Here is a 17,416-nt window from a genome sequence, read left to right as displayed (position 1 = left end):
AGAAATAATTCAGCCCACTCTTGATTACAAAAGCAGGGACAGTTTGGGCAAAAGAAATTCACAGAACAACTCTTTGAAAGATTCTTTGACAGTATTCACTTTAACTTCCCCCCATCCATATTTTTGTAGACTAGCTAAACCCAAAATTAACTACTTTGAATTTTATATCCTTTTTCCTCTCCTCAATCTGTAATGAAGATGCTATGCTTTGTGCATATCTAGTTGATTTCTCATATGCTTATCTTGGCCTATTTGATTTTTTCTACCCAATTAAGCATTTTGAAAAATCAGTTGCCATTGTCTTATCAATTCACAGTACAATGAAAAAGAATTACAGCTTCATTCTTATGCCTGTGTCTATTGGAATTTTTCCCTGAAGGATTGGGACACACATGGCTGTCACAAAGAAGGAGTTATTGATGGATTCTTGCACTGCCGCTGCAACCATACTACTAACTTTGCGGTATTGATGGTAAGGGTGTACATGGTAATCTCTTTCCTGACAAGAATTTCCTTACATAGGATTTTGGTATGTGCTAACTGGAGATAATTTGGGGGGTTAGTTTACATAGACACTCAACTCAGATTAAATGGAAAAACAGGGAATGGAGTTAGAGGACTAAAAAGGGAAGTGCTGGTAAAGGCAAGTAGAATAGAGGTTTTTGCAATATAGTCTCAGGATAGATGAGTTCAGTACTGTGTATTTAATAATGAGAAGGGAGCCCACGTGCAAAAGAGGAGCTGACGGACTCCACTCAACTAACTCACATGTCAGAAGCATGAAGTTGCTACAGCCAGAGGTAAGGCTGTGTAGCTGTGTGCTGAAGACAGGTTCAGTACATACATAGCTGTGGGTGGGCAGTTTGAATCAGTTACCCAAAGCTTTTTCCATTGTAATCATCTAAGTTACTAAGTTTATGCCAGAAGATATAAGAGGAAAAGCTCTGTAATTCAACTTGTCCCATAATACCTCTGTGTGTGCCGTTTCACTCCAGTGCTACCCTGTACAAGTAACTGGCAACAGCTCTGGTGTGCAGCTGTTTATACACCTCTGAGATTTCTTGGGCTGACCTTTTTAGGAAGACGGGCTTCTGTTTGTTTCATTTCCAGAAACCTATTATTCTGGTGAAAACAAAAATGTTTGTTTATATACTGGATGGAATGTTTTTATATGCAGTGGAATGGGGAGGGATGTAGAGTGTCTTACCCTTACTAAGGGGCTAGTAACACTATGACTCTTCCAAAGAGAAGCAGATGTTTTAATTTTCTAGTAGCTAAGATGTACCCGTATTTGAGAAGCCAATGGAGATCCAGAACGTACTGGTACAACATAGAATATCAAATTATAGAACCTTGCTTTTAAAATATTTTTGCGATAACTATCGTTTTCTTATTTTAATTACCAAATATTTAAAAATTGATTTTGACTATTTATCTTATAACTTGCATTATAGAGAGATCTGCTTTCTCAATCAGAAATGTAAAGATAAAATTTTACCTTTTTTGATATCTTAAGATCATTAGTATTATTGAATAGCTGTGTGAAGCTCAGATTACTTTACATATTAAATGATACAGACTATGCTGTCATACTTATTTTTCTTCTTTTTTGAAGTCAGGCTTTCAGCTATTCTTACTAATATCTGAATCTGCCTCAGTGCCCACCTACTCATGTTTGTAATTAGTTTTGGGTTGCAAAATTAAAAAAAAAAACGCTGATTAGAATTGTATGTAAAGTTTAAGAGCAGATAGGCTCTGAGTGTATAGATGATTTCTAAGATCTGAAGATATATGTATTCCATGATTCTTTGTCATCTACTTAGTATACTGCACATAGTAAGTAATGTGAAATTTTTGTTTTATTATTTTTTAAAACAAAGTTTATTTTATTTTTATTTTTTCCCTACTAAAGCAATACATACTCATTGCATACAGAGTGAGTCTACTTACTCAACAGAAATATACTGATATGGAAAAATGTGTATGATATCTTAAAACAGCAGTTTGAAAATAATTTTATTATGTTAACAAACCCCTGTTTATTTGTGCAAAGAGACATAGATAATATTTGTAAGCACCTATAAAAAGGTCATCTCTGGAGAAGAGTAGGATTTCAAAGGTAGGGTATGATGTGGGGTAGAGGCAGTAAAGAGGAACGTGTGCTTTTTAAAATTATGTTTCTATATTATTTTCATGTTTTATAAATAAGCATATTCAGCTTTTCTAATTTTAACAATTTGAAAAATTAGAAAGTACAGACAAGCAAAAATAATTATGTACATATATCCTATCCACCCAGTGACCGCCATTATTACCTCTCCATATTTCTAAGAGTACGTACTCATGTGGAATATATTTTTCTATGACTACATACTAAAAAGCTGGGGTAGATATAGATATATTGCATAAAAATTATACCCCCTTTTCCAAAGAAAAATGAACAGCATTATGTGAATATCTTTCCATGTCCATAAAAATATTTCTGCAACTTTATTTTTAGTACATCAGCTTAGATATGCAGATTTTCCCTTGGATTATAGTTACACATAAAAATAATTTAATGGGTAAATAAAGCAACTCTAGCCAATTTAGATCTAACACAAACAACTTTGATTTTAGACATTGAGGAATAGTAAATATGTCTTCCCTAACTGAATTAGTTAGGTAACTGTTCTTAAGCCTCTATTTCATGTAAGCTGCTTAGAGGTAAGGGGTTGATTTATTTCCTTTTAAAATATCACAACTTTATATAAAAAAAGACATATCTGGCTATTTTGACCAATATATCTGATTGTTTTAATCAATGTATCTCTTTATGATATTGACTTTCATAGATATTTCAGAATGGTTATTTTAAAATAATGAGTCAACTTATTTTCCAGAGTTTCAAAAAGGAATATAAATATCCTGAATCACTAGATGTATTTTCCACATTTGGATGTACACTGTCCATTGCTGGTCTGGTTCTCACAATTATATTTCAGGTCAGCACCAGGTAGCCTGAAGGGAAGCAGGCTCTTCTCATGAGAGAAATTGCTATCCTGATATTATTTCCTCTCAGCATATTCCAATTAGAATACAGTCTCTTGGAAATGGAAGGGAAATCAGATTTAGTTCAACATACTCATTTTACAAGATACTCAGTCCTGGAGAGACTAAGACATACACACAAATAAATGTATACTTACAAACTGTGGTAAGTGCCTTGGAGGAAAATTACATACCATGTAATTACAAGTTTGTCACATAAAATTAATGTGGTCCCATAGTTCATCAACACCACAGTTCCTTAGTGTTGAATAGAAGCATAACTGCCAATCTGCATTGGCAAAGAGAGAAACATTGCTAATCAGCAAGTTTTTGAGGATAAAAGTAAATTTTAAACTGTATTAAGGTTTCAAATGGTAAAACTTTTAAAAAAGATTTTGAGAGAGGACCTTCAAGATGGCAGAGGAGTAAGATGTGGAGATCACCTCCCTCCCCACAAATACATCAAAAATACATCTCCATGTGGAAGAACTCCTACAGAACACCTAGTGAATGCTGGCAGAAGACCTCAGACTTCCCAAAGGCAAGAAACTCCCCCATGTACCTGGGTAGGGCAAAAGAAAAAAGAAAAAACAGAGACAAAAGAATAGGGATGGGACCTGCATCTCTGGGAGGGAGCTGTGAAGGAGGAAAAGCTTCCACACACTAGGAAACCCCTTCACTGGCAGAGATGGGGGGTGCGGGGGGAGAAGCTTTGGAGCCACAGGGGAGAGCGCAGCAACGGGGATGCAGAGGGCAAAGCGGAGAGATTCCCGCACAGAGGATCAGTGCCGACCAGCACTCACCAGCCCGAGAGGCTTGTCTGGGGAAGATGGGGGCTGGGAGCTGAGGCTCCGGCTTCGGAGGTCAGATCCCAGGGAGAGGACTGGGGTTGGCTGAGTGAACACAGAATGAAGGGGGCTAGTGCTCCACAGCTAGCCAGGAGGGAGTCCAGGAAAAAGTCTGGAACTGCTTAAGAGGCAAGAGACCATTGTTTCTGGGTGAGCGAGGAGAGGGGATTCAGAACACCACCTAAATGAGCTCCAGAGACAGGCGTGTGCCGTGGCTATCAGCGCGGGCACCAGAGACGAGTATGAAGCACCAAGGCTGCTGTGGCAGCCACCAAGAAGCCTGTGTGCAAGCACAGGTCACTATCCACACCTCCCCTCCCAGGAGCCTGTGCAGCCTGCTACTGCCAGGGTCCTGTGATCCAGGGACAACTTCCCCGGGAGAGCGCACGGTGCACCTCAGGCTGTTGCAACATCATGTTGCCCTCTGCCGCTGCAGGCTCGCCCCACATTCTGTACCCCTCCCTCCTCCTGGCCTGAGTGAGCCACAGCTCCCTAATCAGCTGCTACTTTAACCCCGTCCTGTCTCAACAAAGAACAGACACCCTCAGGTGACCTACACACACAGGCAGGGCCAAATCCAAAGCTGAAACCCAGGAGTTGTGCAAACAAAGAAGAGAAAGTTCTCCCAGCAGCCTCAGGAACAGTGGATTAAATCTCCACAGTGAACTTGATGTACCCTGCATCTGTGGAATACCTGAATAGACAACGAATCATCCCAAAATTGAGGCGGTGGACTTTGGGAGTAACTGTAGACTTGGGGTTTGCTTTCTGCATCTAATTTGTTTCTGGTTTTATGTTTATCTTAGTTTAGTATTTAGAGCTTATTATCTTGGTAGATTTGTTTATTGATTTGGTTGCTCTCTCTTTTTTTTTAATATATATATATTTTTCCCTTTTTCTCTTTTTGTGTGTGTGTATGCATATGCTTCTTTGTGTGATTTTGTCTGTATAGCTTTGCTTTTACCATTTGTCCTAGGGTTCTGTCTGTCCTTTTTTTATTATTATTATTATACTTTTTAGCACTTGTTATCATTGGTGGATTTGTTTATTGGCTTGGTTGCCCTCTTCTTTCTTTTTTTAATTACTTTTTTATTTTTAATAATATTTTTTAATTTTTATTTTAATAACTTTATTTTATTTATTTATTTATTTTCTTTTTATTTCTCCCTTTTCTTCTGAGATGTGTGGCTGACAGGGTCTTGGTGCTCCACCCAGGTGTCAGGCCTGTGCCTCTAAGGTGAGAGAGCTGAGTTCAGGACATTGGACCACCAGAGACCTCCTGGCCCCACTTAATATCAAATGGGGAAAGCTCTCCCAGAGATCTCCATCTCAGTGCTAAAACCCAGCTCCACTCAATGACCAGCAAGCTACAATGCCGGACACCCCATACCAAACAGCAAGACAGGAACACAACCCGACCCATTAGCAAAGAGCCTGCCTAAAATCATAATAAGTTCACAGACACCCCAAACCACACCACTGGACGCGGTCCTGCCCACCAGAAAGGCAAGATTCAGCCTCATCCACCAGAACACAGGCACCAGTCCCCTCCACCGGGAAGCCTATAAAACCCACTGAACCAAACTTACCCACTGGGGGCACACACCAAAAAAAACGGGAACTATGAACCTGCGCCCTGCAAAAAGGAGACCCCAAAACGCAGTAAGTTAAGCAAAATGAGAAGGCAGAGAAATACACAGCAGATGAAGGAGCAAGGTAAAAACCCACCAGACCAAACAAATGAAGAGGAAATAGGCAGTCTACCTGAAAAAGAAGTCAAATTAATGATAGTAAAGATGATCCAAAATCTTGGAAATAGAATGGAGGAAATACAAGAAACGTTTAACAAGGACCTAGAAGAACTAAGGAGCAAACAAACAATGATGAACGACACAATAAATGAAACTAAAAATTCTCTAGAAGGAATCAATAGCAGAATAACTGGGGCAGAAGAATGGGTAAGTGACATGGAAGACAAAATAGTGGAAATTGCTACTGCAGAGCAGAATAAAGAAAAAAGAATGAAAAGACTTGAGCACAGTCGCAGAGACCTCTGGGACAACATTAAATGTACCATCATTCGAATTATAGGGGTCCCAGAAGAAGAGAAAAAGAAAGGGACTGAGAAAATATTTGAAGAGATTATAGTTGAAAACTTCCCTAATATGGGAAAAGAAATAGTCAATCAAGTCCAGGAAGCACAGAGAGTCCCATACAAGATAAATCCAAAGAGAAACACGCCAAGACACATATTAATCAAACTATCAAAAATTAAATACAAAGAAAAAATATTAAAAGCAGAAAGGGAAAAGCACCAAATAACATGCAAGGGAATCCCCATAAGGTTAACAGCTGATTTCTCAGCAGAAATTCTGCAAGCCAGAAGGGAGTGACAGGACATATTTAAAGTGATGAAAGGGAAAAACCTACAACTAAGATTCCTCTACCCAGCAAAAATCTCATTCAGATTCAAAGGAGAAATTAAAACCTTTAGAGACAAGCAAAAGTTAAGAGAATTCAGCACCACAAAACCAGCTTTACAACAAATGCTAAAGGAACTTCTCTAAGCAGGAAACACAAGAGAAGGAAAAGACCTACAATAACAAACCCAAAACAATCAAGAAAATGGTAATAGGAACATACATATCGATAATTACCTTAAATGTAAGTGGATTAAATGCTCCAACCAAAAGACATAGGCTGGCTGAATGGATACAAAAACAAGACCCATATATATGCTGTCTACAAGAGACCCACTTCAGACCTAGGGACACATACAGATTGAAAGTGAGGGGATGGAAAAAGTTATTCCTTGCAAATGGAAATCAAAAGAAAGCTGGAGTAGCAATTCTCATATCAGGCAAAATAGACTTTAAAATAAAGACTATTACAAGAGACAAAGAAGGACACTACAAAATGATCAGGGATCAATCCAAGAAAACGATATAACAATTGTAAATATATATGCACCCAACATAGGAGCACCTCAATACATAAGGCAAATGCTAACAGCCATAAACGGGGAAATCAACAGTAACACAGTAATATTCGGGTACTTTAACACCCCACTTTTACCAATGGACAGATCATCTAAAATGAAAATAAATAAGGAAACACTAGCTTTAAATGATACATTAAATATGATGGACTTAATTGACATTTATAGGACATTCTATCCAAAAACAACAGAATACACTTTCTTCTCAAGTGGTCATGGAACATTCTCCAGGATGAATCATATCTTGGGTCACAAATCACGCCTTTGTAAATTTAAGAAAATTGAAATCGTATCAAGTATCTTTTCTGACCACAACGCTATGAGACTAGATATCAATTACAGGAAAAAATCTGTAAAATACAAACACATGGAGGCCAAACAATACACTACTGAATAACCAAGAGATCACTGAAGAAATCAAAGAAGAAATCAAAAGATACCTAGAAACAAATGACAATGAAAACACCACTACCCAAAACCTATGGGATGCAGCAAAAGCCATTCTAAGAGGAATGTTTACACCAATACAATCCTACCTCAAGAAACAAGAAACATCTCGGACTTCCCTAGTGGCACAGTGGTTAAGAATCTGCCTGCTGGTGCAGGGGACGTGGGATAGAGCCCTAGTCTGGGAGGATCCCACATACCGTGGAGCAGCTAAGCCTGTGTGCCACAACTACTGAGCCTGCGCTCTAGAGCCCACGAGCCACAACTACTGAGCCTGCGTGCCATAACTGCCAAAGCTTGAATGCCTAGAGCTGGTGCTCCGCAACAAGAGAAGCCACTGCAATGAGAAGCCTGTGCACCGCAACAAAGAATAACCCCTGCTTGCTGCAACTAGAGCTAGCCCGTGTGCAGAAATGAAGACACAACATAGCCAAAAAAAAAAAAAAAAGAAGAAACAAGAAACATCTCAGAAAACACCCTAACCTTACACTTAAAGCAAATAGAGAAAGAAAACCAAAAAACCCCTAAAGTTAGCAGGAGGAGAGAAATCATAAAGATCAGATCAGAAATAAAAGAAAAAGAAATGAATGAAATGATAGCAAAGATTTGTAAAACTACAAGCTGGTTCTTTGAGAAGATAAACAAAATTGATAAACCATTAGCCAAACTCATCAAGAAAAAAAGGGAGAAGACTCAAATCAATAGAATTAGAAACGAAAAAGGAGAAGTATCAACTGACACTGCAGAATTACAAAGAATCATGAGAGATTACTATAAGCAACTATATGCCAATAAAATGGACAACCTGGAAGAAATGGACAAATTCTTAGAAAAGCACAACCTTCTGAGACTGAACCAGGAAGAAATAGAAAATATAAACAGACCAATCAGAAGCCCTGAAATTGAAATTGTGATTAAAAATCTTCCAACAAACAAAAGCCCAGGACCAGATGGCTTCACAGGTGAATTCTATCAAACATTTAGAGAAGAGCTAACACCTATCCTTCTCAAACTCTTCCAAAATATAGCAGAGGGAGGAACACTCCCAAACTCATTCTACAAGGCCACCATCACCCATATACCAAAACCAGACAAAGATGTCACAAAAGAAGAAAACTACCGGCCAATATCACTGATGAACATAGGTGCAAAAATCCTCAACAAAATACTAGCAGACAGAATCCAGCAGCACATTAAAAGGATCATACACCATGATCAAGTGGGGTTTATCCCAGGAATGCAAGGATTCTTCAATATATGCAAATCAATCAACGTGATACACCATATCAACAAATTGAAGGAGAAAAACCATATGATCATCTCAATACATGCAGAAAATGCTTTCAACAAAATTCAACACCCATTTATGATAAAAACCCTCCAGACAGTAGGCATAGAGGGAGCTTACCTCAACATAATAAAGGCTATATATGACAAACCCACAGCCAACATCATTCTCAATGGTGAAAAACTGAAACCATTTCCTCTAAGATCAGGAACAAGACAAGGTTGCCCACTCTCACCACTGTTATTCAACATAGTTTTGGAAGTTTTAGCCACAGCAATCAGAGAACAAAAAGAAATACAAACTGGAAAAGAAGAAGTAAAGCTGTCACTGTTTGCAGATGAGATGATACTATACATAGAGAATCCTAAAGATGCTACCAGAAAACTACTAGAGCGATGAATGGGGCAAGATGGCGGAAGAGTAAGACACGGAGATCACCTTCCTCCCCACAAATACATTAGAAATACATCTACATGTGGAACTGCTCCTACAGAACACCCACTGAATGCTGGCAGAAGATGTCAGACCTCCCTAAAGGCAAGAAAATCCCCACGTACTTGGGTAGGGCAAAAGAAAAAAGAAATAACAGAGACAAAAGAATAGGGACGGGACCTGCACCAGTGGGAGGGAGCTGTGAAGGAGGAAAGGTTTCCACACACTAGGAAGCCCCTTCGTGGGCGGAGACTGTGGGTGGCAGAGGGGGGAAGCTTCAGAGCCACGGAGGAGAGCACAGCCACAGGGGTGCGGAGGGCAAAGCGGAGAGATTCCCACATGGAGGCTTGGTGCCGAGTAGCACTCACCAGCCCGAGAGGCTTGTCTGCTCAGCCGCCGGGGCGGGCGGGGGCTGGGAGCTGAGGCTCGGGCTTCGGTGCTAGCCAGGAGGGAGTCCGGGAAAAAGTCTGCAGCTGCCGAAGAGGCAAGAGACTTTTTCTTGCCTCTTTGTTTCACGGTGCTCAAGGAGACGGGATTCAGAGCGCCGCCTAAACAAGCTCCAGAGACGGGTGCGAGCCGCGGCTATCAGCGCGGATCCCACAGCAACAGGGGCGCAGAGGGAAAAACGGAGAGATTCCCGCACGGAGGCTTGGTGCCGAGTAGCACTCACCAGCCCGAGAGGCTTGTCTGCTCACCCGCTGGGGCGGGCGGGACTGGGAGCTGAGGCTCCGGCTTCGGTGCTAGCCTGGAGGGAGTCCGGGAAAAAGTCTGCAGCTGCCGAAGAGGCAAGAGACTTTTTCTTGCCTCTTTGTTTCGCGGCGCGCAAGGAGAGGGGATTCAGAGCGCCGCCTAAATGAACTCCAGAGACAGGCGCGAGCCGCGGCTATCAGCACGGACCTCAGAGGTGGGCGCTAGCTGCGGTTATCAGCGCGGACCCCAGAGACGGGCATGAGACGCTAAGGCTGCTGCTGCTGCCACCAAGAAGCCTCTGTGCGAGCACAGGTCACTCTCCACACCACCCCTCCCGGGAGCCGGTGCAGCCCGCCACTGCCAGGCTCCTGTGATCCAGGGACAACTTCCCCGGGAGAACGCACGGCGCGCCTCAGGCTGCTCCAATGTCACGTCGGCCTCTGCCGCCGCAGGCTCGCCCGGCACTCCGTACCCCTCCCTCCCCCTGGCCTGAGTGAGCCAGAGCCCCCGAATCAGCTGCTCCTTTAAACCTGTTCTGTCTGGGCGGGGAACAGACACCCTCAGGCGACCTACATGCAGAGGCAGGTCCAAATCCAAAGCTGAACCCTGGGATCTGTATGAACAAAGAAGAGAAAGGGAAATCTCTCCTAGCAGCCTCAGAAGCAGCGGATTAAAGCTCCACAAACAACTTGATGTGCCTGCATCTGTTGAATACCTGAATAGACAACGAATCATCCCAAATTCAGGAGGTGGACTTTGGGAACAGGATATATTAATTTCTCCCCTTTTCCTTTTTTTGTGAGTGTATATGTGTATGCTTCTGGATGAGATTTTGTTAGCATAGCTTTGCTTTCACCATTAGTCCTAGGGTTAGGTCCATCTGTTTTTTTTTTTTTTTTCTTTTTCTTTTTTTTACTTAAAAAAGTTTTTTTCCTAATAAATGTTTTCTTAATAATTTTTTCCTTATTTTCTATTTTTAGAAATTAAAAAAAAATTTTTAATAAGTTTTTTCATATTTTTTATTTTAAAAAATTAAAAAATTTTTTTCTTAATACATTTTTTCTTTTATTCTTATTTTTTATTATAAAAAATTAATAAATCTATTTTTAAAAATTAAAAAAAATTTTTCTTAATAAGTCTATTCTTAATTTTTTTTCTTATTTTTTATTATAATAGCTTTATTTTATTTTATTTTATCCTCTTTCTTTCTTTCTTTCTATTTTTTTCTCACTTTTATTCTGAGCCGTGTGGATGAAAGGCTCTTGGTGCTCCAGCCAGGCATCAGGGCTGTGCCTCTGAGGTGGGAGAGCCAACTTCAGGACACTGGTCCACAAGAGACCTCCCAGCTCCACGGAATACCAAATGGCGAAAATCTCTCAGAGATCTCCATCTCAACATCAAGACCCAGCTTCACTCAATGACCAGCAAGCTACAGTGCTGGACACCCTATGCCAAACAACTAGCAAGACAGGAACACAGCCCCATCCATTAGCAGAGAGGCTGCCTAAAATCATAATAAGGCCACAGACACCCCAAAACACACCACCAGACTTGGACGTGCCCACCAGAAAGGCAAGATCCAACCTCATCCACCAGAACACAGGCACTAGTCCCCTCCACCAGGAAGCCTACACAACCCACTGAATGAACCTTAGCCACTGGGGACAGATACCAAAAACAACGGGAACTACGAACCTGCGGCCTGTGAAAAGGAGACCCCAAACACAGTAAGATAAGCAAAATGAGAAGACAAAAAAACACAGAGCAGGTGAAGGAGCAGTGTCAAAACACACCAGGCCTAACAAATGAAGAGGAAATAGGAAGTCTACCTGAAAAAGAATTCAGAATAATGATAGTAAAGATGATCCAAAATCTTGGAAATAGAATAGACAAAATGCAAGAAACATTTAACAAGGATGTAGAAGAACTAAAGAGGAACCAAGCAACGATGAAAAACACAATAAATGAAATTAAAAATACTCTAGATGGGATCAATAGCAGAATAACTGAGGCAGAAGAACGGATAACTGACCTGGAAGATAAAATAGTGGAAATAACTACCGCAGAGCAGAAGAAAGAAAAAAGAATGAAAAGAACTGAGGACAGTCTCAGAGACCTCTGGGACAACATTAAACGCACCAACATTCGAATTATAGGGGTCCCAGAAGAAGAAGAGAAAAAGAAAGGGACTGAGAAAATATTTGAAGAGATTATAGTTGAAAACTTCCCTAATATGGGAAAGGAAATAGTTAATCAAGTCCTGGAAGCACAGAGAGTCCCATACAGGATAAACCCAAGGAGAAACACGCCAAGACACATATTAATCAAACTGTCAAAAATTAAATATAAGGAAAACATATTAAAAGCAGCAAGGGAAAAAAAACAAATAACACACAAGGGAATCCCCATAAGGTTAACAGCTGATCTTTCAGCAGAAACTCTGCAAGCCAGAAGGGAGTGGCAGGATATACTTAAAGTGATGAAGGAGAAAAACCTACAACCAAGATTACTCTACCCAGCAAGGATCTAATTCAGATTTGATGGAGAAATTAAAACCTTTACAGACAAGTAAAAGCTGAGAGAGTTCAGCACCACCAAACCAGCTTTACAACAAATGCTAAAGGAACTTCTCTAGGCAAGAAACACAAGAGAAGGAAAACACCTACAATAACAAACCCAAAATATTTAAGAAAATGGGAATAGGAACATACATATCGATAATTACCTTAAATGTAAATGGATTAAATGCTCCCACCAAAAGACAGAGACTGGCTGAATGGATACAAAAACAAGACCCATATATATGCTGTCTACAAGAGACCCACTTCAGACCTAGAGACACATACAGACTGAAAGTGAGGGGATGGAAAAAGATATTCCATGCAAATGGAAATCAAAAGAAAGCTGGAGTAGCAATTCTCATATCAGACAAAATAGACTTTAAAATAGAGACTATTACAAGAGACAAAGAAGGACACTATATAATGATCAAGGGATCGATCCAAGAGGAAGGTATAACAATTGTAAACATTTATGCACCCAACATAGGAGCACCTCAATACATAAGACAAATACTAACAGCCATAAAATGGGAAATCGACAGCAACACAATCATAGTAGGGGACTTTAACACCCCACTTTCACCAATGGACAGATCATCCAAAGTGAAAATAAATAAGGAAACACAAGCTTTAAATGATATATTAAACAAGATGGACTTAATTGATATTTATAGGACATTCCACCCAAAAACAACAGAATACACATTTTTCTCAAGTGCTCATGGAACGTTCTCCAGGATAGATCATATCTTGCGTCACAAATCAAGCCTTGGTAAATTTAAGAAAATTGAAATTGTATCAAGTATCTTTTCCAACAACAATGCTATGAGACTACATATCAATTACAGGAAAAGATCTGTAAAAAATACAAACACATGGAGGCTACACAATACACTACTTAATAACAAAGTGATCACTGAAGAAATCAAAGGAGAAATCAAAAAATACCTAGAAACAAATGACAATGGAGACACGACGACCCAAAACCTATGGGATGCAGCAAAAGCAGTTCTAAGAAGGAAGTTCATAGCAATACAAGCCTACATCAAGAAACAGGAAACATCTCGAATAAACAACCTAAACTTGCACCTAAAGCAATTAGAGAAAGAAGAGCAAAAAAACCCCAAAGCTAGCAGAAGGAAAGAAATCATAAAGATCAGATCAGAAATAAATGAAAAAGAAATGAAGGAAACAATAGCAAAAATCAATGAAACTAAAAGCTGGTTCTTCGAGAAGATAAACAAAATTGATAAACCATTAGCCAGACTCATCAAGAGAAAAAGGGAGAAGACTCAAATCAATAGAATTAGAAATGAAAAAGGAGAAGTAACCACTGACACTGCAGAAATACAAACGATCATGAGAGATTACTACAAGCAACTCTATGCCAATAAAATGGACAACCTGGAAGAAATGGACAGATTCTTAGAAATGCACAACCTGCTGAGACTGAACCAGGAAGAAATAGAAAATATGAACAGACCAATCACAAGCACTGAAATTGAAACTGTGATTACAAATCTTCCAACAAACAAAAGCCCAGGACCAGATGGCTTCACAGGCGAATTCTATCAAACATTTAGGGAAGAGCTAACACCTATCCTTCTCAAACTCTTCCAAAATATTGCAAAGGGAGGAACACTCCCCAACTCATTCTACAAGGCCACCATCACCCTGATACCAAAACCAGACAAAGATGTCACAAAGAAAGAAAACTACAGGCCAATATCACTGATGAACATAGATGCAAAAATCCTCAACAAAATACTAGCAAACAGAATCCAACAGCACATTAAAAGGATCATACACCATGATCAAGTGGGGTTTATTCCAGGAATGCAAGGATTCTTCAATATATGCAAATCAATCAACGTGATACACCATATTAACAAATTGAAGGAGAAAAACCATATGATCATCTCAATAGATGCAGAGAAAGCTTTTGACAAAATTCAACACCCATTTATGATAAAAGCCCTGCAGAAAGTAGGCATAGAGGGAACTTTCCTCAACATAATAAAGGCCATATATGACAAACCCACAGCCAACATTGTCCTCAATGGTGAAAAACTGAAACCATTTCCACTAAGATCAGGAACAAGACAAGGTTGCCCACTCTCACCACTCTTATTCAACATAGTTTTGGAAGTGTTAGCCACAGCAATCAGAGAAGAAAAAGAAATAAAAGGAATCCAAATCGGAAAAGAAGAAGTAAAGCTGTCACTGTTTGCAGATGACATGATACTATACATAGAGAATCCTAAAGATGCTACCAGAAAACTACTAGAACTAATCAATGAATTTGGTAAAGTAGCAGGATACAAAATTAATGCACAGAAATCTCTTGCACTCCTATACACTAATGATGAAAAATCTGAAAGTGAAATTAAGAAAACACTCCCGTTTACCATTGCAACAAAAAGAATAAAATATCTAGGAATAAACCTACCTAAGGAGACAAAAGACCTGTATGCAGAAAATTATAGGACACTGATGAAAGAAATTAAAGATGATACAAATAGATGGAGAGATATACCATGTTCTTGGATTGGAAGAATCAACATTGTGAAAATGACTCTACTACCCAAAGCAATCTACAGATTCAATGCAATCCCTATCAAACTACCACTGGCATTTTTCACAGAACTAGAACAAAAAATTTCACAATCTGTATGGAGACACAAAAGACCCCGAATAGCCAAAGCAATCTTGAGAACGAAAAATGGAGCTGGAGGAATCAGGCTCCTTGACTTCAGACTATATTACAAAGCTACAGTAATCAAGACAGTTTGGTACTGGCACAAAAACAGAAATATAGATCAATGGAACAGGATAGAAAGCCCAGAGATAAACCCACACACATATGGTCACCTTATCTTCGATAAAGGAGGCAAGCATATACAGTGGAGAAAAGACAGCCTCTTCAGTAAGTGGTGCTGGGAAAATTGGACAGCTACATGTAAAAGTATGAAATTAGAACACTCCCTGACACCATACACAAAAATAAACTCAAAATGGATTAAAGACCTAAGTGTAAGGTCAGACACTATCAAACTCTTAGAGGAAAACGTAGGCAGAACACTCTATGACATAAATCACAGCAAGATCCTTTTTGACCCAGCCCCTAGAGAAATGGAAATAAAAACACAAATAAACAAATGGGACCTAATAAACTTAAAAGCTTTTGCACAGCAAAGGAAACCATAAACAAGACCAAAAGACAACCCTCAGAATGGGAGAAAATATTTGCAAATGAAGCAACTGACAAAGGATTAATCTCCAAGATTTACAAGCAGCTCATGCAGCTCAATAACAAAAAAACAAACAACCCAATCCAAAAATGGGCAGAAGACCTAAACAGACATTTCTCCAAAGAAGATATACAGATGGCCAACAGACACATGAAAGAATGCTCAACATCATTAATCATTAGAGAAATGCAAATCAAAACTACAATGAGGTATCATCTCACACCGGTCAGAATGGCCATCATCAAAAAATCTAGAAACCATAAATGCTGGAGAGGGTGTGGAGAAAAGGGAACACTCTTGCACTGTTGGTGGGAGTGTAAATTGATACAGCCACTATGGAGAACAGTGTGGAGGTTCCTTAAAAAACTAAAAATAGAACTACCATATGACCCAGCAATCCCACTACTGGTCATATACCCTGAGAAAACCATAATTCAAAAAGAGTCATGTACCACAATGTTCACTGCAGCTCTATTTACAATAGCCAGGACATGGAAGCAACCTAAGTGTCCATCATCGGATGAATGGATAAAGAAGATGTGGCACATATATACAATGGAATATTACTCAGCCATAAAAAGAAATGAAATGGAGGTATTTGTAATGAGGTGGATGGAGTTAGAGTCTGTCATACAGAGTGAAGTAAGTCAGAAAGAGAAAAACAAATACAGTATGCTAACACATATATATGGAATCTAAGGAAAAAAAAAAAAAGGTCATGAAGAACCTAGTGGCAAGACGGGAATAAAGACACAGACCTACTAGAGAATGGACTTGAGGATATGGGGAGGGGGAGGGGTAAGATGTGAGAGGGTGAGAGTGTCATGGACATATATACACTACCAAATGTAAAATAGATAGCTAGTGGGAAGCAGCCGCATAGCACAGGGAGATCAGCTCTGTGCTTTGTGACAACCTAGAGGGGTGGGATAGGGAGGGTGGGAGGGAGGGAGATGCAAGAGGGAAGAGATATGGGAACATATGTATATGTATAACTGATTTACTTTGTTATAAAGCAGAAACTAACACACCATTGTAAAGCAATTATACTCCAATAAAGATGTTTAAAAAAAAAAAGAAAACTACTAGAGCTAGTCAATGAGTTTGGTAAAGTAGCAGGATACAAAATTAATGCACAGAAATCTCTTGCATCCCTATACACTAATGATGAAAAATCTGAAAGAGAAATTAAGGAAACACTACCATTTACCATTGCCACAAAAAGAATAAAATACCTAGGAATAAACCTACCTATGGAGACAAAAGACCCATATGCAGAAAACTATAAGACACTGATGAAAGAAATTAAAGATGATACAGACAGATGGAGAGATATACCATGTTCTTGGATTGGAAGAATCAACACTGTGAAAATGACTATACTACCCAAAGCAATCTACAGATTCAATGCAATCCCTATCAAATTACCAATGGCATTTTTCACAGAATTAGAACAAAGGATTTCACAATTTGTATGGAAACACAAAAGACCCTGAATAGCCAAAGGAATCTTGAGAATGAAAAATGGAGCTGGAGGAATCAGGCTCCTGGACTTCAGACTATACTACAAAGCTACAGTAGTCAAGACAGTATGGTACTGGGAGAAAAACAGAAATATAGATCAATGGAATGGGATAGAAAGCCCAGAGATAAACCCACGCACATATGGTCACCTTATTTTTGAAAAAGGAGGCAAGAATATACAATGGAGAAAAGAGAACCTCTTCAATAAGTGGTGCTGGGAAAACTGGACAGCTACATGTAAAAGAATGAATTTAGAACACTCCCTAACACCATACACAAAAATAAACTCGAAATGGATTAAAGACCTAAATGTAAGGCCAGACACTATAAAACTCTTAGAGGAAAAC

At 39.4% G+C, this 17,416-nt stretch overlaps 1 protein-coding gene across 1 annotated transcript in view; it reads left to right on the top strand.

Annotated features, from left to right (window-relative positions):
- ADGRG7 (adhesion G protein-coupled receptor G7) overlaps nt 1–17,416 on the top strand; it is an 83,682-nt gene that overhangs the window by 24,658 nt on the left and 41,608 nt on the right. The window contains 3 exon segments of the mRNA XM_059919996.1: nt 317–472; nt 2,883–2,995; nt 15,358–15,363. Of these exon segments, the coding sequence (XP_059775979.1) occupies nt 317–472; nt 2,883–2,995; nt 15,358–15,363 (275 nt within the window).

This window comes from Balaenoptera ricei, chromosome 4 (assembly GCF_028023285.1).
Source record: "Balaenoptera ricei isolate mBalRic1 chromosome 4, mBalRic1.hap2, whole genome shotgun sequence".
Lineage (NCBI taxonomy): Eukaryota > Metazoa > Chordata > Mammalia > Artiodactyla > Balaenopteridae > Balaenoptera > Balaenoptera ricei.
This window is presented reverse-complemented; position numbering and strand designations above follow the sequence as displayed.